This window comes from Balaenoptera musculus, chromosome 5 (genome assembly GCF_009873245.2).
Source record: "Balaenoptera musculus isolate JJ_BM4_2016_0621 chromosome 5, mBalMus1.pri.v3, whole genome shotgun sequence".
NCBI classification, from domain to species: domain Eukaryota; kingdom Metazoa; phylum Chordata; class Mammalia; order Artiodactyla; family Balaenopteridae; genus Balaenoptera; species Balaenoptera musculus.
In genome coordinates, this window is record NC_045789.1 from 50705759 (window position 1) to 50729480 (window position 23722).

The 23722-nt window shown below is 34.7% G+C and overlaps 1 protein-coding gene across 1 annotated transcript in view; it reads left to right on the top strand.

The window, feature by feature from the left end:
* ANKRD17 (ankyrin repeat domain 17) overlaps positions 1-23715 on the top strand; it is a 126302-nt gene extending 102587 nt beyond the window's left edge. Inside the window, 9 exon segments of the mRNA XM_036853875.1 lie at positions 1409-2101; positions 2104-2160; positions 7049-7197; positions 16004-16115; positions 16248-16393; positions 19864-20006; positions 20536-20749; positions 21259-21434; positions 22532-23715. Of these exon segments, the coding sequence (XP_036709770.1) occupies positions 1409-2101; positions 2104-2160; positions 7049-7197; positions 16004-16115; positions 16248-16393; positions 19864-20006; positions 20536-20749; positions 21259-21434; positions 22532-22754 (1913 nt within the window). The 3' untranslated portion in view covers positions 22755-23715.
* Positions 23716-23722: the final 7 nt, after the last annotated feature.

Consider the following 23722-nt stretch of genomic DNA (forward strand, 5'->3'; position numbering starts at 1 on the left):
TTGGCAGGCAGATTCTCAACCACTGCGCCACCAGGGAAGCCCCCAGATTTTTTTTTTAACAATGAAAAAAGCATGTTATTGGGAGAGAACATAGTTAAGAACACTAATTTGTGCTGGAATCAGAAGTATTAGCAGTAGAAATTCAGATGCTCATCTTTGATGCAATTCTGATTATCCATGATTTCCTCTAATAACTAGTCATTTCTATTCATGTTAAAATGTTAGGCTGCGTATAATTGGGTGACATTTTTGTAAATTACTAAAATTTCTGTAGTGATATGAGGCATAAGATTAATAAGCTAGATCAAAATTAAATTTTATTTTAGAATAACTGGTTTTAATGTAGATTTTATATCTGGAATACCTTTTCTCAACCAAGAATTCAAAGTTACTTCAGATATGGTTGTTTGTTGCTCTAGAACTCTGAGGTCCATATTTGATTTGTGGAAGTTACATCATGCATGTTCATAAGTTATGTCCCAAAAGATTACAGCTACCAGTTTGAATCAGTTTTTCCTTTTAGAAAGTTTTACCTGAGGAACCAATGTGTTTTTAGGTTTTTGGTTTTTGGCTACCTATATTATTTTACCAACAAGAATACTAAGTATTTCCACCAGTTCTTTTCAATCACCACTACCAATCTAGAGCCTTGGCCCCTTTTTCAGTTGGTATAGCAAGCAAATGATTGCTATACCGATAGCCAGATATGTTTATTCACCTGGCTGTCAGAAGATACAGTGGATGTCATAGTTCAGCATCTTTTCTTCCAGGGAAACTGAATCCCAGTTCTCTACTGGCCAGGTAGCTTTGTGAATATGTGAATTTCTATCTTAACCTTTATCAGTCTTGAAGATGGTAGGCCCCAACAAAGACATATATTTTCGTTAGATTTTACTTTCCTGGTACTTCTCAGTGGTTTGAGTACTCTTTGTGTGCATGTGTGTGTGTTTAAAAGGCACAGACTATTAAATGTAGAAAAAGCTTGACTTAGAGGTTTAAGTTTTCCCTACATCTTAATAATTTAGCATTATTTTTCTGTTCTTATGATAAGTTTTTACATCTTTATGACCAGATGAGGTATCTATCTACACATAGCCTTAGATTTTACTTTAATTGTACCACTTAGATATCACAAACCTGCATCCCTCTATTGTCTAATTTTAACCATGTGATATTTTTAAAATTCTGAAATTAATTTCCCAAAGATTACTCTATGCACATAAAATACATACATTTTATATTTATGATAAAGAAGGTGGATTTGTTTTTAACTCCTTAACAGTGCATTTTCACCTTCTATGGACATAATAACTCGGTGCATAACTGTTGGCACTAAACCTCCCAACAGTAACTCTGTAATGAGGATGCCATTCATGTGCGCTTCTGAGGGGGTTTCTTTTTCACACAGCTGCTTCCAAACAGAAGTCCAGCAGCCATTTGCCAGCAAACAGCCAGGATGTACAGGGTTACATCACCAATCAGTCTCCAGAGAGCATTGTAGAAGAGGCTCAAGGCAAGTTAACAGAACTGGAACAGAGAATAAAAGAAGCCATAGAAAAGAATGCACAGCTGCCGTCCTTGGAACTGGCTCATGCTGACCAACTTACCAAGGAGAAGATCGAGGAGCTGAGCAAAACAAGGGAGGAACAAATTCAGAAGAAACAAAAGATTTTGGAGGAACTACAGAAAGTAGAACGAGAATTACAACTGAAAACTCAGCAGCAGCGAAAAAAGCAGTATCTAGAGGTTAAAGCTCAAAGAATTCAACTTCAGCAGCAGCAGCAACAGTCTTGCCAACATCTGGGACTGCTAACTCCTGTTGGGGTTGGAGAACAGCTTTCCGAGGGAGGCTATGCACGGTTACAGCAAGTGGATCCCGTTCTGCTTAAAGATGAACCCCAGCAAACTGCTGCTCAGATGGGTTTTGCACCAGTCCAGCCTCTGGCCATGCCTCAAGCTTTGCCTCTGGCGGCAGGTCCCTTGCCTCCAGGGTCCATCGCAAATCTTACATAACTGCAAGGAGTGATAGTTGGACAGCCAGTACTGGGCCAAGCACAGTTGGCAGGGTTGGGGCAAGGAATTCTGACAGAAACACAACAAGGGTAATGGTAGCCAGCCCTGCTCAGACCCTCAATGACACGCTGGATGACATCATGGCAGGTGGGTTATATTGTTATGAGCAGGTATCAAATATGATTTGCTTAAGGCGAGTAAGAGTGTGCCAGAATTTTTTGCCATTACCCAACTTGAGAACTATTTCTGGACTCTTGAACCATGTATATCTTTAGAAATATTAGTTCAATCTCAGACGTTCTCAGATGGATACAGGTCAAATGAAAGATTAGCTCATTCAATGCAAGAGGCTGAAACTTTCTGGCTTAGGTGGGTAGGCTGGGAATCTAGGTTTTTCAGTAGTCAGGTTGATGTTTGATTTTTTTGTTTGTTTTTGTGTTTTCCCTTTAAGTTCAGAATACTGATAGAATTTTGGCTTTTTTGCTTCTGTATTCACACCAGTAAACCGGGAAACTGATAGAAGTTGAAGTGCAAAACTAGTAGAATATATCAGAAAGCTTATCTGTGAACAGAAATACTTTATATTGTAATGGATCAGACTTCAAACCTGATGGATATTTAAAAGCAACAAAAAACGTAAATACTTTTACAACAATAATAAAGTACCAAACCAAATAAGGTTTGATTATACTGTATGTCAGTGATTTATCCCCTGTGAACGTTAATGTGTAGTTTCTTTCTAATTGTATTATGAGAAGGTGTGGTCCCCTGATAGTATCATAAATGATATATCTTTACATGGGTAGGCAGAGAAATTTTTTTCCATTTTAATTAGTTTCATTGACAAAAAGAAATCTTTTAGGGGTTGTTTTGATGGTTCTAGTTTTGGGTACTTAGTTTTTGTGAGTTCTGTAACAAAGTAGTAGAATGAGATTTTACAGGATTATAAGCCATAAGAATACTGTACTGAAAAGAATAATTTTCTTCATTTAAAAAAAAAGTAAAGAAAAAAAAACCAGAAAAAGAAGGAACAGGGGAAAACAAAGGGAGTAAATAGGTGAATTTTGATAATTTTCATCTGCTCTCTTCCCCCCTTTTAATTCTTTGGTCTATACTTAAAGGTTGATTGAATTTTCTCTTATTTTGAAACTATGTTTAAGTAGCATTATATATTATGATGAGATTATACATAATTTAACTTTAATCTTTTAAAAGAATAAAAGAAAATGAAATTGTATAGTGTTGAGATATTTAGCTAACATTCAGAAACTAAGAAACCAGCTAATGAGACAGATTTTGTACTTAAAAATTGCTCTAAAGTTTCCCAGTCCTCTTTTAGTATCACCTCAACGATAGTATGTGGAATGAAAGTCTCTGCTAATCTTAGAGGGTACAGTAACTACATCGGAAAAAATGCTATTAATTGTTAGTAAGAACTATAAATCTTCTTATATTAAGAAGTATACATTTTTCCTATAGATTTGAAAGTTACTACTAATCACCATTAGTGGGTTATAATAATTGGGAATGTAATTTTAAAAACAGTAGCTATCTTATGAAAATTGAAGCACAGTAGCTCCAAATGCCAAATTTGATATTACTTTCATGGCCATTAATCTAGATCATAATGGTGTTCTTTATATTATGTCAATTGAACTACCAAAGAATGTGTAGAATTAAGTGTTATCTATTGAGTTAAATGAAGAATGGACATCCCATACCAATGAATATTTAAAAAATTTTGATATGCTATCAGAATTTACCTGATGTTCTTGGGCATAGTTATCAATAATGATTTGCCAGTTGTATAATTTTCATGCTGATCAGAATTATCGGAGGTTTGTAAAGTAGTTTTTCTGTTGATTTGTTTACCAAACAAAAACAATTAAATTCTCGCTATGTGTTCCAGGTGTTTTCATATAAAATTATTTTTTAAAGCTTATAACTGTTTAGGAAATATGACAGATACTTGTCATATTATAAAAATACTTTACCTGTTTATTCTCATTTATATGAGGAGAGGAGAGATGGCCAGAAGAAAGAACAGGATGAAAAACATCCAACTACCTCCCTGCAACCCATTCCTGCATCATGCATGTGTATGTGCACAAACATACACATATACACTCACTTCCACAGCCTTTAAACTTCTGCTATGGTAGTACTTGTTATTTCATTTGACTAGTGACCATTTCCATTTCTTTCCTTGGGTTTTTTAATATCTTACAACTTCATTAGGCTCAGTCTTCCTTCTCTCCTTCAGCATAATCTCTGTTCTTTATTCCTTAGTCCCCATTTATTAGACTGCTTTTATAAGATTCAGTCTCTTTTTCTCTAGTACTTGGCTGGTCAGAATCTTCTATCTTCCTTGTTTTCTGTACTAGCCAAAGCAAAATCAGTTCCCTATTTAACCACTCTTAACAACTTGCCTTTGCTGTGTTGTCAAGTTCCCTCTTTCCTTACCTGATGTTAAAACTTCTTTGAGCATCTGGTTTTCCCTCTCTGAAATCTAACCCTAAAATGAAGTTCCACATGTAAAGATCTGGTCTGTACCATGGTTCCTTCAGGTACCTACATATTTACAATTGCTACTTTTAATTGTAAAGAATGGATGAGTGACAGGCAGCTATTTAGTTTTAGTAAACCAATTTCATAGGTACCCCAAGGGAATTAAATGAGGGAATTGATTTTTCCTATCTCCTTCTAGAAGAGGTGATAAGAACAACCAGTTTGACCAAAAATAAGAAAACTAATAATGTTCTTTAAAAGAACTTATTCAAATTGAAATGTAAATTATAATTTAGTCATTTAACAATAAAGCTTAGATTTTTTTGTTCAGTATGATGAAATAAAATTCAGTTTTTTGGACAGATTGGTGTTCATTCTGTTGAAGCTAATTTTGTGTTTAGCATTTTCATTTGTGAAAATCAGTCTAATCAGAGGAGAATATGGAACCCATTTTAAGAGCCATAGATTTTATATGGTTTTGAAATTTATATCTAGAATGTGTACATTTGAATTGTCTTGATCTTTTTCTTTTTCTTTTTTTTTTTAAATATCTTTATTGGAGTATAATTGCTTTACAATGGTGTGTTAGTTTCTGCTTTATAACAAAGTGAATCAGTTATACATATACATATGTTCCCATATCTCTTCCCTCTTGCATCTCCCTCCCTCCCACCCTCCCTATCCCACCCCTCTAGGTGGTCACAAAGCACCGAGCTGATCTCCCTGTGCTATGCGGCTGCTTCCCACTAGCTATCTATTTTACATTTGGTAGTGTATATATGTCCATGACACTCTCTCACCCTGTCACATCTCACCCCTCCCCCTCCCCATATCCTCAAGTCCATTCTCTAGTAGGTCTGTGTCTTTATTCCCGTCTTGCCACTAGGTTCTTCATGACCTTTTTTTTTTTTTCTTTTTTCCTTAGATTCCATATATATGTGTTAGCATACTATATTTCTTTTTCTCTTTCTGACTTACTTCACTCTGTATGATAGACTCTAACTCCATCCACCTCATTACAAATACCTCCATTTCATTTCTTTTTATGGCTGAGTAATATTCCATTGTATATATGTGCCACATCTTCTTTATCCATTCATCCGATGATGGACACTTAGGTTGCTTCCATGTTCTTAACATACAAAACTATCAACGTGGAGTAACAATATCAAGATCATTAGATGATTAACATACTAGGGTTGAATACATGCCCTTTTCTATTGATCTGGATCCCTAAGGATTCAAATAGTGTGTTTTGTTTTGTTTTGTTTTGTTTCCTCCTTTGTTCTTCCTTTGGCTTTTAAGTGGACTTAAAAATGTATAATTGTAGAATGAGTGTTGCTATAATGTATAGTGTATGTTTGTGCGTGAACTAAGGATTTCATGTAAAATAGATTTCTTAATTGACAATTGTGTTTATAATTGTTATGATAAGGTCTATTTCAGTTTTGTTCTTGGTAGGAGCATAACCTCTTTTGCCTGGTTTCAGATCCAGTTGTGAATCATGATTATTTTCTGTCTGATGTAGTTGATAACTACGTTGGTAACATACATCCACACTACTGTTGATCATTCAAAGATTAATGCCCAGACTCTAGTGCTATAGCATTTTGAATAAGGGGGAAAAAGGATTGATGTTCACATGTCAACTCCAGAAGTGAGTTGATGAGGGAATAAAGTACCCTCAACTGCTACCACCTTTGGAATTCTCCCATCTCAAGTACTGACCTAATTAGCCCCTTCTTAATTTGCTTATTTTGGTGAAAATAATATCATGGCAAAATTATACTTAGAAGAACTAACAGTAATCTATATTTGAAGGCTGATTGCATGCATACATTTATTTCTACCCTAATGTTTTAATTTTGTCCTCCTAAGTCAGTGTGATTGCTAGATTGATTGGTGAGCATTTTATGCCCTTCAGAATAATTCTGTATGTGAGAAACTGTTTCTGTGTGAGGATCCAATTTTTATATATATATGCTGTCGTACTGAGGGCCACCCCCTGTGTGCAGTTAATAAAAGAATAGGAAGTATTTTAAATATTCAATAGCGAATGTCCCCAAACAGTGATATTACTTTCATTAGTTCTAGAAAATAAGGTGTGAAATTGGCAGGTAAAAGACACATTTTCTCCTTCTGAACTTGACTATTTTAACTTTTATTCCTTTTCTGATTAAGAAGATATAATGGGTAACCATTTGCATATATATTTAATTTTAATTCATAAAAATATTTTTGTTTTCAGGGTTATTTTGAATTAAGGTTTTGTGATTACATACCATAAGAGGGGAATTTGTTTTTCATATGGTTGACTGTTTAGCAAATGGGTTACTCTCAATATATATTTAAATTTTGGTCTGTTGTCCAGTGTCAGAAATAACCAGGACAATGAGTTATTAGTGCTATGGCAGTCTACCTGTAGATATTTTGTTTTTAAAGATATTTAAATATTTTCTGACAACTGTTTCTTGCTGTTACCTAACAACGTTTCATCCTCATTAAGTACAGTTATTTTGTTCAACAGCAGTCAGTGGAAGAGCATCTGCAATGTCACACACTCCTACCCACAGTATCGCTGCTTCCATTTCCCAACCTCAGACTCCAACTCCAAGTCCTATCATCTCTCCTTCAGCCATGCTTCCTATCTACCCTGCCATTGATACTGATGCACAGGTAAGCTCCAAACTCAGGAGTGATAGTTTTTAACTGGAATGATATCATCATTAGAAACATTAATCAGTTATTTAAATCATCTTAGACTGCTTTGTCTCTGGGCAAAGACCTGAGCCACAGTTATAAATTAGAATCCACATTTAAAGAAATAAAATGCCAAATACAGATTATTAGTGATAATTATTGTGAAGATCTGGTTTCTGATGTCATCAAGTAATCTTGTTTTCTTAAACTTTAGTTTCAAAAGGGATGTAAATAGAAAGAACTTATTTAAGATTATGTATTTTCTTCTAAACTTAAATTAGAAGATGTGTTTTAAAATTCATATTGGATTCCATTTATATAGCATATATACTCAGTTGCATTTATATTGTCTTTGAAAATTCTGATCTTGCTGACTGAAATATGTAGTAAGTCTATGTGTCTGTTTCTATAACACTGTTAAGTTTTTTAAAAAGTTTTTTAAAAGAATTAGTATACCATGAAATGTCAGAGCAAAGTGAGGTTGGAAAAGAGAAGGTAGCTTGTGTTTTGTCCTGAAGAAATGCCAAGCAGCCTAGCTTAGAAGACTGCTGAATGAGGTAAGGGTATATGGTTTTCTTCAGGACTGAGAAATGTTTGCAGTTTATTTAGTTTTGTGTTTTGATTAATGCCTGATGGAGAGAGTAGTGTGAGGGTGGTGGTGTACATTATAAAACTTGCAGTTTTATTAATGATCACTTCTTTATAAGCATCAATTTTAGGGAGGGGGGATGGGGGAGAGAGAGAGAGACTGTGTGTGTGTGTGTGTGTGTGTGTGTGCGTGTGTGTGTGTGTTTGTATTATTGCATCCTTAAGGACCTGTACTATTAAGCTATTGAAATAAAGCCTCCTTTTCATTAAGATGTTTCTTGGTAATACTATGAAAAAGGAATTTCATTTCTGTTCTTACTTGCTTCCCTTATTTTATATGAGCTAACTTTTTTGAGCACCTAAAATAGTTAGGGGCTTTTTTTTAAGGAATAACTTTATTCAATCTTCAGAGTACACAGATAAGGCAGCTCCTCTTAAACACCCATTTTCCTGATGAAGAAACCCAGGCTAAGAGAGAGATTAAGCATTTGGCTTACAATCACTTCATTTAACTAAGAAATGGTGGGGCTGGGAGTCAAACTTAGGTTGGTTTGACTTCAAAGGCACCCTTCCAAATACCATACTATAGAGCTTCATTTTTAGTCTCATAAAAAAAAATTAGACATTCATTTGGTGAACCACAATGGTTTACATTTCATATTGATAGCATTATAGAATTGGATTGAACTTTTTATTGAATTTGCATTATTTTCCTCTAATCTGTTTTGCTCTGAGTCTGTTAATGTTTTAACCAGAAGTATATTTTCTAATTTTGTGGGATCAAGAATTGATCCAGGGCTTCCCTGGTGGCGCAGTGGTTGAGAATCTGCCTGCCAATTCAGGGGACACGGGTTCGAGCCCTGGTCTGGGAAGATCCCACATGCCGCAGAGCAACTGGGCCCGTGAGCCACAGCTACTGAGCCTGCGTGTCTGGAGCCTGTGCTCCGCAATAAGAGAGGCCACGATAGTGAGAGGCCCGCGCACCGCGATGAAGAGTGGCCCCCGCTTGCCACAACTAGAGAAAGCCCTTGCACAGAAACGAAGACCCAACACAGCCAAAAATAATAAAATAAATAAATTAAAAAAAAAAAAAAAGAATTGATCCATAAGCAAAAGTAAAACTTGACCAAAATATAAAGGGTTTCTTTCTTTTTTTTTTTTTTTTAATGCTTTAAAATAAAACAGCCACAGGGACTTCCCTGGTGGTCCAGTGGTTAAGACTCTGCACTTTCACTGCAGTGGGGCAGGTTTGATCCCTGGTTGGGGAACTGTGATCCTGCGTGCTGCACGGTGCAGCCAAAATTAAATCAATCAATCAATCAGCTACAGAAAAGGTTCCATCAAGTATGATCATGATTTTATTGAATTTGAGATTATCATGATAATGAAATTTTACCTGACTATACCACTCAACCAACCATAAATTAATTTCTGAGAAGTTACATATAAATACTTTTAAAAAGTTAATTTGAAAAAATGACGTACATTTTAAATGTAGTAGACATACTTATGTAAAAAGATTTGACTATGGCTCCTTAAAAATCTGCTTCTTTATCCGGTCTTTACATTGAGGCTTTTCAGTTGGGTTAGCCTAATATGAGTTACAATACTTTTCATGGAGTTTACCCTAATTGCATAGTTAGAAATTAGAAATTTCCTGTTTTGGAACACATAATACAAAATAATTATTTGGAAATAATTGTTCACCATTTTTTCTTTAACCTTCAGTGTTAGTTTTTTTAACTTACTAGTTTTTATGATACCAAGGAGGTACTTAAAGTGATAAATACAAAGATTCTTTTATGCTTCATCCACCTGAAGTTTTTTCTAGATTCTCAATACAAATTCCATGAGATTTTACATAATGGATATTTTGGTTTATGTGTGACAATACTGTGCCATTACAGACAGGTGATATGATGAAAAAGTTCATACTAAGATTCTTCCTCTATTTTGAAAGATTAAAAATCCTCTAATAATTGGATCTTTCATTTGTTTATTTAACAAAACTTAACATGTACATTCTTAACTCTTTACAGATACTTACTTCTTTAACTTAATCTCTGTAACAATCCCATGAAGTAGGTACTGTTACTATTACCATTTTACAGGTAAGGAAAGAGGCCTTGCCTAACAGCCAATTTTTAGTGGAGCCAGCTTTCAAACAAACGAAAAAAAGACTCTGGGTCTAAAATCGAGAAAATGGGTCTGCCTAGATAGCAAAGGGTCATGTGTGTTTAATCTTTACATCTGTTTAGCATATTGCCTTGGCCATACGGCATATTTACCGCAAATCTTAACTTAAGGAAGAACAAAAGAAGTGTGATTTTTTAATGCCTCAGTGTGTAAGTCTCTTTTTTAAAATGCTAATGATTCTTGAAAAATGGTCCTTTAGTTGATCATTATAGTAGGGAACTAATATTTTAAACAAGGATTAGCTGGAATCATATGTGTAATTTCTGGCCCTTAAAGAATGCTGACGATAAGAGTTTGCATTCTTTATAACATTCCTCAAATCTTATGTTCTATAACTAGAAATCAGCCTTGGTTTGTGTGCCACAGGCTCTCCCCCTCTCATGTAATGGTTTTATTGAATTAAGTTTGTCTGGATACTATCAAAACTTTTAAGATTAATACTACACACTGTGCTGTTACCAAAATTTATTTTAGGAAACATCAATAAATGATAGTTTGAAGTAATTATTTGGGACTGTTTTACTATACATTCTGATAACATAGCTCTAATCTCTATTTTTATTTTGCTTGAGTGGTGTAATACAACTTATACCTGGGTACTCTAGATATGGAAATCAGGAATCACATATAGATTTTTGAGAACTGTGGTTTTATATGAAACAATAAATCTGGTTGAAGGTTAGAGTTGAATCCCCTGAATTAATTAAATATTTTCTGTATTTTATAGTGTGAACTTTTTATTAACTCTACTAGCCACTAAAAGTGAGAAAGAATTAGTTGTTCTGTTCATAGGTTCTAAAACCTGTGTTCTGGCATGAACTGAACTTGTGTTCTAGTTCTGAACTGCTTGACATTTTATTCTCAAATTTCTAAAGGCTTTCCTTGAACTTGGAGTAACTTATTCTAGCACATCTCAAAAATGAGAAAAATAAATACCTCCTCATGTAATTTTGCCTTTTTTTCCCTGTTTTTAATAATTAACATGTATCCATTATCTTTTTTTTTTTAAAGATAGTAGTCATCTTTTCTTTTTTAAATTAATTTATTTATCTATTTATTTTTGGCTGTGTTGGGTCTTCGTTTCTGTGCGAGGGCTTTCTCTAGTTGCGGCAAGCGGGGGCTACTCTTCATCGCGGTGCGCGGGCCTCTCACTGTCGCGGCCTCTCTTGTTGCGGAGCACAGGCTCCAGACGCGCAGGCTCAGTAGTTGTGGCTCACGGGCCTAGCTGCTCCACGGCATGTGGGAATCTTCCCAGACCAGGGCTCGAACCCGTGTCCCCTGCATTGGCAGGCGGGTTCTCAACCACTGTACCACCAGGGAAGCCCTCCATTATCTTTTAAAGAAGGTAGATGTTAAATTTAACCTACATATCAAGACTGAAATTGTAGAATATGTAAAATTATGTTTTACCTTTAATGGTATAAATATCATTGGTATTTCTCTTTTCTTCTGTTTTTGCAACGTGGAAAACAGTTTCACCACGATTTAATGAGAAATTAAGGAGACCAGGAAAAAACTCATTTAACTCATAATAGTAATATGAAATACTCTGCCATTAAAGCATTCTACTTTAAAATGCATTCATTCTACTTGTTTATATGAAGTGTTTTAAATAGGTTATTTACTATCTTACTGATTTTTCTCATTTATTGAATGCCCTAAAGTGCCATCCTTTTTAATGTTATATATGACCCCTAACATGGTTAGAGAATGAGATATTTGGGACTATGGAGGTCTAAAAATATTCAGCCCTTTAAATCCTAATAGTTTTCAAAATAATTTATTTAATTACTTTAAATGAAATTAATAGATATACTTCCTTTTTTATAGTTCAGATATTTTTTTTCACTTATATTCTAGCTCATTAAAAGTTGCCTTTTCCTTTAATATTGCATTTGTCTTATGATTCTTGCTTGTTGTTTTTATCTTGTAAAATTGAATAGTCATACTGGTAATTTACAGAATATTTTTACATTGAATATAATTTTATCATTTTTTATAAGCCTGAATCATCATAACATGTTATGATACAGAATGATATATTTTATGATATTGTGAGCTAAATGGAAATTTTCTTTAAAATATAAACCTGGAAAGCTCTTAACAAAGCTCTGGGCATCTTTTTCCTTTCCAGGTTTCTCTTAGATATATGACCAAGAATGTGACTTGCTAACCAGTATAATAACATAACTTTAGTGTTACTTTGCCTTCTAGAAAGTCATCACCTACATTTCATTTCCTTGATTAGAAATATTCAAAACACCTGTTTTCTTTAATTCAAAACTACCTGTATCTTATCAGTAGTGAGTTTTAACCCAAACTCCTACTTCAGTTAAATTGTTTCTTGATATATTGCAAATCAGGATATTTCTTACCATTTTGGGAATGTGTAGTATGTATTTGGGCAGGGGGCGGTGAAAGTCTCACTTCAGAATCTTTAAATTCTTTCATTATTGTCTTAAAAAGATTGTTGTAAAATATTAGTTGCTTTAATTTCACCTTAATGCAGAAATATAGTGAAGTTACCTACTTTCAAGTTGCCCAGGGAATTTGACTAACCTCCCCCTCTTCTTCAGCTTTAAATATCTTTTCCTTCAACTCTCACATTGTTCGTATTTCTCTCTTTGTTTCAACCTAAATTTGCCCTGTACAGTAACCTGTAAACTCCTAGTGAGCAGAGACTATATTTACTTATCTTTGTCAGCCCTAGAGTATCTAGCAGAGTACTTTGAATATAAAAGGTGCTTAATAAATGCCAATTGAATTGATGTTTTTTTTTTTAAATGGTAAGTTACCTTATTTATTTATTTATTTATGCTGTGTTGGGTCTTCGTTTCTGTGTGAGGGCTTCTAGTTGCGGCGAGTGGGGGCCACTCTTCATCGCGGTGCACGGGCCTCTCACTATCGCGGCCTCTCTTATTGCGGAGCACAGGCTCCAGACGCGCAGGCTCAGTAGTTGTGGCTCACGGGCCTAGTTGCTCCGTGGCATGTGGGATCTTCCCAGACCAGGGCTCGAACCCGTGTCCCCTGCATTAGCAGGCAGATTCTCAACCACTGCGCCACCAGGGAAGCCCCCTGAATTGATGTTTTATAATGTGGAAAAAACCCAAATTTTACTGATCCTCTAAAATTTTCCATGCTTACCTTTTCCAAGTTTTGTTTGTCTCTTCATTCTCTATTACGATTGGCACCAGTTTCCTAAATTACTCTTTAACCCCTAGAAGACTTCTAGAAACCTCATAAACTTCATCATAAAGTTGACTCTTCATCATAAAGATTACTCTTCTACTGATTGTCTATACACTAACATAGAGAGCACATAATACAGATAGACTTAGCATTCTGTTCACCTCAGTCAGCTGTGCCTTAGGGCTGCTCTCTGATGTAAGAGGGTAAGCAGCATTTTGTTATCCATGATCCTCTTGTTTTTTTTTTACACCAGTCTTTACCAGTTGTTAGCATGTGTGACCATCGGAAGGTTATTTCTCTGACCTTTGTCTCCTTTTCTCTGAAATCAGACGTAATAATTCCTTCCTTATAAAACTGAAATAAATATAATATTATATAACACAGTAAATATATATTTCATATATGTAATCCTTTGTTTTATTAGTGATAGTCTTTTGTTGTATGACCCTTACAGCTACTATCATTCATTCAACTTAACTATCATTTATTGTTTCCTAGGCAAGACATCACTAGTACGTAGAGAATGCAAACATAAATAAGACATGTTCATTACCTTCCAGGAATTTATAGTCCCCTGAGGGTGATAGACATGTAAGTAATATTAACATAAGGAAGATTGGTGATAAATGCTGTAATAGAGGTGAATATGTAAAAGCGGGAAGATGGCTTAGACAGAGCTATGCAATAAAAAAATAATACAAGACTCATATAATTTTATGTTTTCTGGTAGCCACATTAAAAAAAGCAAAAGGAGGGACTTCCCTGGTGGCTCAGTGGTTAAGAATCCGCCTGCCAATGCAGGAGACACAGGTTCGACCCCTGGTCCGGGAAGATCCCACATGCCGCGGAGCATCGAAGCCCGTGTGCCACAACAACTGAGCATGTGCTCTAGAGCCCGCGAGTCACAACTACTGAGCCGATGCACCACAACTGCTGAAGCCCGCGTGCCTAGAGCCCGTGCTCTGCAACAAGAGAAGCCACCGCAATGAGAAGCCCGCGCACAGCAACGAAGAGTAGCCCCTGCTCACCGCAACTAGAGAAATCCCGCACACAGTGATGAAGACCCAACGCAGCCATAATAAATAAATAAATTTATTTTAATAAAAAGCAAAAAGAAATAGGAATTAATTTAAAGAATATTTTATTTAACCTAATATATCCATAATATTGTTTAAACATGTAATCAAAACTAAAAAGTTACTAAGGTATTTCTCATTTTTATTTCATACTAAAAGTCTTTAAAATTCAGTGTGTATGTTACACTTACAGGTTAGAGTGGTCAGATCATCCTGGTTTTCCCAGGACTTTCCTGACTCTAGCACCAAAAGTCTCTCATCCCAGTAATCCCTTCCATCCTGGGCAAATCCAGATGGTTTGCCACCCTGTTTAAAATATATCTCAACTTGGACTTCATTGGAAATATTTGTTTTGCATTTAGATTTGATTAAATGTATGGCTAAAAAGTAGATTTTATTACTCAGTTTGCTCCAGACATACAGAAAAGGTTTCCAATAACCAAATCGAGTATCACATTTTAAATTTAAATTAATTAAAAGTAAATAAAATTTAAAATTTAGTTCCTCAGTCACACTAGCCATATTTCAAGTACTACTAGCCACATGTAGCTAGTAGTTACCTTTTTGGTATAGCACAAGCTTAGAGTACTAAAAGCATGAGGACTTAGTTCACTAAATAAGTATTTAAACTATGATAGAGTGTGACCACTGGTTAAATCTATCATTGGTCACTATCACTGGCATAAGTCAGAAGTAAACTGTATATAAACAGTGTCATGTCTCAATTATAATTGTGTTTGTCTTTCAAAATACATTGTATATTATATTTTTTTGTTCCTTTAAATTTTTAGGGGCTTTGTTCCTCGAATGCAGTTAAGTTACTTGGAAATAATTTTTTCATTTCAAGACTTGTTTTTCAGCTTTGTTAGATGGGTCCAGAGTAGCTAATTTGGCCTAATGGCTGAGGATTTTTCTTGATATTCTGTGTGTTTTGAGGGTCTTTCTGCTCTGGCTGTGGGAACCAAACTATTCCCAGTTCTGTGTAAGCTCTAGGTGTTGTTCAGTCCCTTCTGGTAGTCTTTCCCTGGCCTCCAGTAATTTTTCTTATGCACGTGTGTTGATCAGAACTCAGCTGAAGACTCAAGGGGAGCCCTCTGCAGATCTCTGGAGTACTCTCTGTATGTAGTGCCTTCCTCTCCAGTAGTCTACCCCATGAATTCTAGCCACCTTCACTTCTCCAAACTCTCTTTTCAACTCAGGGAGAATGCCAGGCTCTGTTTCGGTACCCTCTTCCTGCACTTTAGCCTGGAAACTCTCCAGGCAATACAATAAGTTAATCATTTCTGTCCTCAGTGATCACTGTCATGTGTTGCCTGTCTAACTAACATCATTTCAAATAGTTTGTCTTTTTTTGTCGTTTGGGATAGGAAGATAAATCTTGTCTATGCTACTCCATTTATGGGTAGAAGGGAAAGTGAGTCCACAGTAGTATTTCTTAAAGCATGTAGCTGAAAATAGCATATGTTGAAAATCATACTTTTTTTTCTTCTTGCTTGCTTTAAGAATTGCCCATAAAGTTCAAATATTATTTGTAGTCTTTAAAAAAATCACAAGTTGACCATTAGTGGAAAAAAAAAAAGAAACTTACTATCCAAATGTTTGATATAGTAGAATGGTATATATGTGTGTGTGTGTGTGTGTGTGTGTGTGTGTGTGTTTGGTATATGTACATATTATGTAATTGATGTTAACATTTTTAATTGTCTAATGAGCTAATCAACAATTTTTTACAGACTGAGAGTAATCATGACACGGCGCTAATGCTTGCCTGTGCTGGTGGTCATGAGGAACTGGTACAGACATTGCTAGAGAGAGGAGCTAGTATTGAGCACAGAGACAAGAAAGGTAAGGCCTACTTTTGTTAACTTTTCTTCTGAATTATTTGTGTTCTGTGACGAAATACTACTTGTAGCCCTATTTTGATGGAAAACAGCACTGTTTCTTTGCTTAGCTAAGAAGATCTTTATTTTACTCCAGGTTTTACTCTGCTCATCTTGGCTGCTACAGCTGGTCATGTTGGTGTTGTGGAAATATTGCTGGACAATGGTGCAGACATTGAAGCCCAGTCAGAAAGAACCAAGGACACACCACTATCTTTGCCTTGTTCTGGGGGAAGACAGGAGGTATTATTGTCCCCAAGTGTAATTTTTTGTCTCTCTCTGTTTAACAGATGTGCACTTCAATTTATATGATTTTGTGGTAACAGTGGACAGACATTAAGATTTATCACAGTAACTGAAACTATAATCTTTTCGCAAAAGGATAAGAATTAGTGTTAGCATAAGCTGTCTTGCCAGAAAAATCATACATTGTTTATTATCCTACTCATGTAAAAGTACGAACTGCCATAGGAATCCCTCTATATTGCATTCAGGCTAAGAGAATGATTAAGACATCCCAAATCAAATCAGCAAGCTCCTGATAAGTGGGGCCTATATTCACTCATCTTTTCCTGTCCCAGAGTACTTAGTGGGAAAGGTACTTAAGCTCAGCCTCTGTTGCTCTCTATGTATAAGATTAGTAGGGAATTAAGAGTGTTCAATTTTTAGTTGTCCTGAGTACTTTTGTCTTTTAATTGTTCCCCAGCCCTTCTCAACTCTGGAGGAAAGGTTCTCGGTTATATTATATGACCTTTTAGTTTCTTTAGGTAGAACAGCTAGTGTGCTTAGGTGTAGGCCCAAGAGGTCATAGCTTTGCTCCATTGTGTGTCTCCTTCGGACATTTACTAATCAGTTGGATAACCTCATTCTGCTGGCATTTAATAATTAGTTGGATAACCTCATTTTAAATCAGTTTTTTAAATCCAGTTCTATTCACCAGTCGTGCTGTCTCTATGGATTGGTAACTTCTCAATTAGGGAGTTGTTGAATCTTATATTTAGGAAGCCCTCTCGGTTATTCCAGGTGAGTTTCCTACTCTCAGCTTAAAAATCTTTTTCTTTTTTATTTCACCATTCTAATTATTTTCTGTATTCCACAGTGGAGGTGATTCTATCAGTCAGAAATGTAAATGTTCTGTTTTTGGTATATAATGAAAGTAAAATTTTGACTTAACTGAAATTTTCAATCACTGTGTGGTTTGAAATAATACTTGTCTCATAACATTTTTCAATATTGAATCAAAAAGAAATCAGTTGATTTTCTTCCTTTCAAAGCAATGTTAAAGCCTACTGTAATCTTTATGTATTCTTACTAAAATGTAACAGATGAGGTTATAATAATTATAGAAGTCTTTTAGGGTAATAATTTTGCCTATAACACTCTTGCTTTTATTTGGTGTCATTAGAACAGTAAAGTATTTTGAAGTAATTAATAAAATATTAGGAAGTCATTTTACTATAAAATCACAAAATAATTCTTTTATATTGAATGTTTATTACTTTTGGGGAATAGACCATTCCCTCTGAGAGATAACTAGGGTCAGTTATCTTTGCATAAAGGAATTAAGAAAACTTTAGAAATGTGATTAGGGTTTTCTAATTTATTGCTTAAGGGACTGTTTGTAAAATAAAATAGCCTAATGCCAATTTGGGGGCTTGTTTTTATGATCTTGTTACATAAGCCAGTTAGTCTTACTGGCTCTAAAAGCAAAAATGTGATAGAAAGTCATCTAAGATTAGTCATAGCTTCAGAGGAAGATAAGAATCATATCGCTTATACATGGAATCTTAAAAAAAAAAATACAAATGAACTTATATACAAAACAGAAATAGACCCACAGACACAGAAAACAAACTTATGGTTACCAAAAGGGAAAGGAGTGGGGGAGGGATAAATTAGGAGGTTGGGATTAACGTATACACACTGCTGTGTATGGAATAGATGAGCAACAAGGACCTACTGTACAGCACAGGGAACTAGACTCAATATTTTATAGTAACCTCTAAGGAAAAAGAATCTGAAAAAAAAAAAGTATGTATATGTATGTATAATTGAATCACTTTGCTGTACACCTGAACTAACACAACTTTGTAAATCCACTATACTTCAAAAAAAATTTTTTTAATGAAATTTAAAAAAGAAAATGCTTATGAATGTGAACTTAAACCCCCCCCCCAAAAAAAAATAAAAATAAAATTGGTCATAGCTTTATTCAAACGAGTAAAGTTTTAGCTGGTAGTAAGGCAAAGCACTGTTCATTAACATTTATTTATTTCCCAGTTAGATGTATTTTTAACAGTAAGAGCAAGGATAAGTGCTATGATCTTGAGCAATCCTTAACTTCCTTATGCCTCATTTGTAAAATGAAGATGAAGATGCTAGTACCTGTGTCAAAGAGTTGTTTTGTGCATTAAATGGCATAATGGACAAAAGATCTATGAATGGCACTTAAATAAATGCTAAATATTCTCAGCTATCAGGGAATGCAAATTAAGACCCCAGTGAGATACCACCAACCACATCCACTAGAATGGCTAAAATTATAAAGATTGACAATACCAAGTTTTGCTGAGGATGTGGAGCAACCAGAACTCCTTGTTGATGAGAGTGTAAATAGTACAACCACTTTAGGAACAGGTTTGGCAATTTCTTAACTAAACATGCACCCAGAAATTCTGCTACTAGGTGGAGCCCATGAGCAATGAAAATATATTTCCACAAGAAATGTTCATAGCAACTTTATTCAGAATTGCCCCAAACTAGAAACAGTAGAGATGTTTATCAATAGAATAGATAAAGCAGCATATTCACATAATGGAATGCTACGCAATACACACAGATGACTCTCAAACACTGTGTGATTGATTTATATGAAGATCTATGGTAAATGAAACTAATCTTTGGGTAGGATTGACTGAGAAAGAACATGAGTAAATAACAAATTTAAATTAGGTTTATGCATTTGTCGATACTCAGTGAATATACACTTAAGTTTTGTGCATTTATTGAAAGTTACAAATTTCACCTAAAGAAAAACCTAAAAAGCTTAAAAACAAATAAGAGTTTAGCTCATGGTACAGATGCTGATGTGTTTAAGGGAAATTACAGGTGTCTACAATTTACTTAGAAATGAAATGCATCAAAAAATGATGGACAGACGAATAAATGTGATAAAGTAAGTAGAGGAGAATGTTAATGGTAGAATCTAGGTGATGATCGTATGTAAATTTTTTTCAACTTTTCTGTGTGCTTAAAAGTTTTTATGGTAAAATATTGGGGGAAGATAAGTGTTAGCTTTATTCCAAAAATGTTTTTAGCATTTAGCTTTTGATTTTAAGTTTAAAAAATATTTTAAGGACATTTACATGTATAAATGAAAAAATCTTATTCTATTTTACCACTATGTGATAGAATAGTACAGAAATACTAATTTCCAAAACAGCATTGCACAAGAACACATGAGGTCAAGATCTTTCAATGAAAACACTGTGCCATTTCAGCAGATTCCAAAATGGATTTTAGTTGAGAAACTATCCCCTTATTGGCCTCTAAGACCTTTTGCTTTCATTTGAGACTGATTTTGTTCAAAGGTTGAATGACTTTCCCCTTCTTTTGTTATACAATAAAGTAGAAAAAAAGAGAAATCAGAAATATACACCTTGCAACTTGTCTCACCATAAGAAGAAAACACATTTTTCCTTTTCTTTTTCCAGGTGGTGGAGCTATTGTTAGCTCGAGGGGCAAATAAAGAGCACAGGAATGTTTCTGATTGCACACCTCTAAGCCTGGCTGCTTCTGGTGGCTATGTGAACATTATCAAAATATTGCTAAATGCAGGAGCTGAGATTAATTCTAGGCAAGTTTTATTCTCTCTCTCCAAGTCCTTTAACAGTGTTATGTTAAAGATATTTGTAGAACACTTTTTTTAATGCCATATTTAGGAAATGCCTTCATTACAAATTTAGAATTCAAATTTAAGTGTTTAAAACTGTTGACATAGAACTTGAAAAAATTATCAATTACTTTATTTCTTATGATAAACGTAAACACATCTGTCTTATGTTTTTATTAAGCAAGCAAGTATATACTTTAGAATGGAAAGTTCATTTTTAATAATGACTTAATAATTTATCACTTTTCAGCCCAAGTCATTATGTTGAATGAGATACAGAAAGTATTCTAGTTCTGGGTAGTAAAAGATTTGTAGTGTAGTCTTGGTAATATCTCAAAGATTTAGTAGGGCTGAGAAGAATGATTCTTTTAAATAATTCTGCAGAATAAAGAATCTTAAATCCTAAGGTAGAATTCTGTATTATCATCTAGTTTTTGTGGGACATTTAAAAAATATATTTTTCCCTTTGTTCTCCCCATACTTCCACCCCCAGAACTGGTAGCAAATTGGGTATTTCTCCTCTGATGTTAGCAGCTATGAATGGGCACACAGCTGCCGTTAAGCTCCTGTTAGACATGGGCTCTGACATAAATGCTCAAAGAGAAACCAATCGGAACACTGCCCTTACCTTAGCCTGCTTCCAAGGAAGAACTGAAGTGGTTAGTCTTCTGCTTGATAGAAAAGCAAATGTGGAACACAGAGCTAAGGTAAGAAAAAGTCTGAGATTTACCCATGGATTTATTGCTTTGACATTTAAGGTGTACATTAGCAATATGCTAATTATACTTCTAGTACTTTGTAGTAACATTTATCTCTTACATATATATTTAAACAGAAATCATTCTGTATGACTCAGTTAAGCATGAACTCTTGAAAATACCTCAGCAATAGATTTTTATAGGTAATAATGACATTGGGGTTATCAGCTGAAAACTATGTAGTATTATGAAAGAGAAGAGAGGGAGCATTTATTAAGTGCCAGTTATATGCCAAGTACATGTGTCTTAAAAGTTTTACCAACAAATGGACATTGGGTAGAATCATCTGCTTTCAGTAGACCTCACTGTAACTGAGAGAGGTTAGCAGTGTCAGTGCTGAAATTTAGTCGTGCATTTTGTAATAGCTATACCGTATTGCTCCCCCAGATCGTTGTTCTTTAACATTTTAGTACTTTCTGGTCTCTTACGTGTTGTTTTTTGTTTTTCACTAAACCTAGACTGGCCTCACACCGCTAATGGAAGCTGCCTCTGGTGGATATGCAGAGGTGGGCCGAGTTCTTTTGGATAAAGCTGCTGATGTTAGTGCCCCTCCAGTGCCCTCCTCGAGAGATGCAGCTTTAACCATAGCAGCAGATAAAGGGCATTATAAATTCTGTGAGCTTCTCATTGGCAGGTATGATGCTACCATACCCTTCATATATGAACATGGTGTTACTAGTGATTACTATTCTCTGTGCAAATTGAACTATTAAAAAATCAAATGTGATTACTTCTATAAACTGCAGTGTATTTTTTTTATGTTTTAAACCTACCTCTATTATTTTCCACCCATCCAGAGCTATGCTGCATTGTTTAATATATTTCAGTGCAATCTTGAAATACTTCTTTTCTTCCTTTTTTGTCTGTGTATATACTTTTCAAGTACTATAATAAGCTATTTGAACATCCAGCTATTGTCATCCATATTCACATCTCCCACACAGTTTTGCAAAGATACCACCTTAAGTCTTGTTAAGTCTGGCAATAATCTAAGGCTTCATTGTTGATTTTCTTGTTCTTTATGGTAATTAGGGCTTTTAAGAGACAGTTATGGAACTGTTCAAGATATAAGATGGAGTCCAGGATATTTTTTGTTTTCAGTCACTTAGGAGTTACTTGCCAGTCTTTCAAAGTTGCTGGTATGCTAAATTGGATTTCCTACTTTAACAGTCTGAAAGACTTTTGCATGGTGTCCTAACAGTAGTAATGAGTAGTAGCTACTATCAACTAGTTATTTACCAGTGAGTCTTATCTACCATGATGCCCACTGAGTGCTAAACCTTCATGTTATTTTAAGATTCATTCTTTTATGAAGCCACATAATATAAATACATGAATACAAATAATCTGAAAGATATAATCGCCTCATAGGATACTGTTTATGCTCTGGGATAGTTTAATATATTATGATATTAACAGGATGTACCATTATTTTTCACTAAAGAAAATTTTACATTTTCTCAGGATTTGAAGCTCAGAATTATGCACAAAGGGTCATTATTTTTAAAATAAGAAAAGCAATTATTGATGTATCATTAGTTTTGATTCAGTGGCTTTTAATTTGATGACTGGAAATTCTTTGTAATGTAATTCTGAGAGAGAAATATATTTTAGTCCTATATATTTTAAACAATTTTTTCCTTTACAAAATATTTTCACAAAATTCATAGTTGATTTTTATTATTATCTGTGTCATTTCATTTAAAAGTGATATTTGTGTCATTCATTTAGGGGTGCTCACATTGATGTACGTAACAAGAAGGGGAACACTCCATTGTGGCTGGCAGCAAATGGTGGACACCTTGACGTGGTTCGGTTACTGGTGCCAGCAGGTGCAGGTGTGGGTGCAGCTGATAACCGCAAGATAACTCCTCTTATGGCAGCATTTAGAGAGGTAGAAGTCTTTCATCCTCAGTCACTTGGATATTTTTCACTTAGGCTAGGAAGTGCATAATTTAATTATCACTAAAGACTCTTATTTTAGGATCTAACAGTAGTGATGAAAGCAGTAAAATAATAAGCAAATAATCACTCTGATGGCAACATTGAAAGGTAGGTACAGGCATGCCAGAAAAGCCATTAATAGTATCCATATTGGATGTCAAAGCTAAGTAAACTTTTAAAAAGTTGTTCTAAGTAGTATTTGCAAAATCTAGTTGCAATCTTAATCTTTCACAAAATATAAATCCAACTAAGAGTAATTAATTACTTGTTTATGAATGAGTGTTTTCTTGTATTAGCACAGCAGGGAAAAATTTAACTTAAATTGGCTCCATTTTTAATTATTGACTTTAATTTCTAGGAAAAAAGGAAAAATGAAAATTCAGCTGCCAGTATTTGAAACCTTCAGAAGTAGAAATAAATCTTGTGAAATTGAAACTTTCTGTAATGCATAGCACAGAACTGTGTATAAATAATTTGATTTAATGTTCTGGTTGATCTCTTAAATGCAGGTCTGATTTGTTATTGGGGAAGCCAGACTACTATTCCAGGGATTATAATTTTGAGTTTTGTCATTCTGTAGGTATAATTTTGAGTTTTGTCATTCACGTAGGTAAAATCTCTTATAGATTCCAAATTACTTTGTTGTATTGAAAATTTTTAATATATAAATTGTAAAAAATCATCTTTTCCTTTTTCTCTTATTCTTCTCTCTGACTCTTGTTCTTTATACCACCTCCTCCCTGGGTGTTCTAGACTACCTTCCCACTGACTCTCTGAATTTGTTTTTCCTCGCTAATCAAACTTATTCTCAGTGGCTACCTACCTCTTCTCCAAGCAAGCTAGCATATCAAGTTTATCATCCAAACCATTTCACTATGTTAGTATCCTCTTCAAGTACCTTTTCATGTCTCCCCAGTCTCTGTAATCCTTTGAAATCCAATCTTAGTTTGTTATTCAAAGCCCAATCTAGTGCTTTTG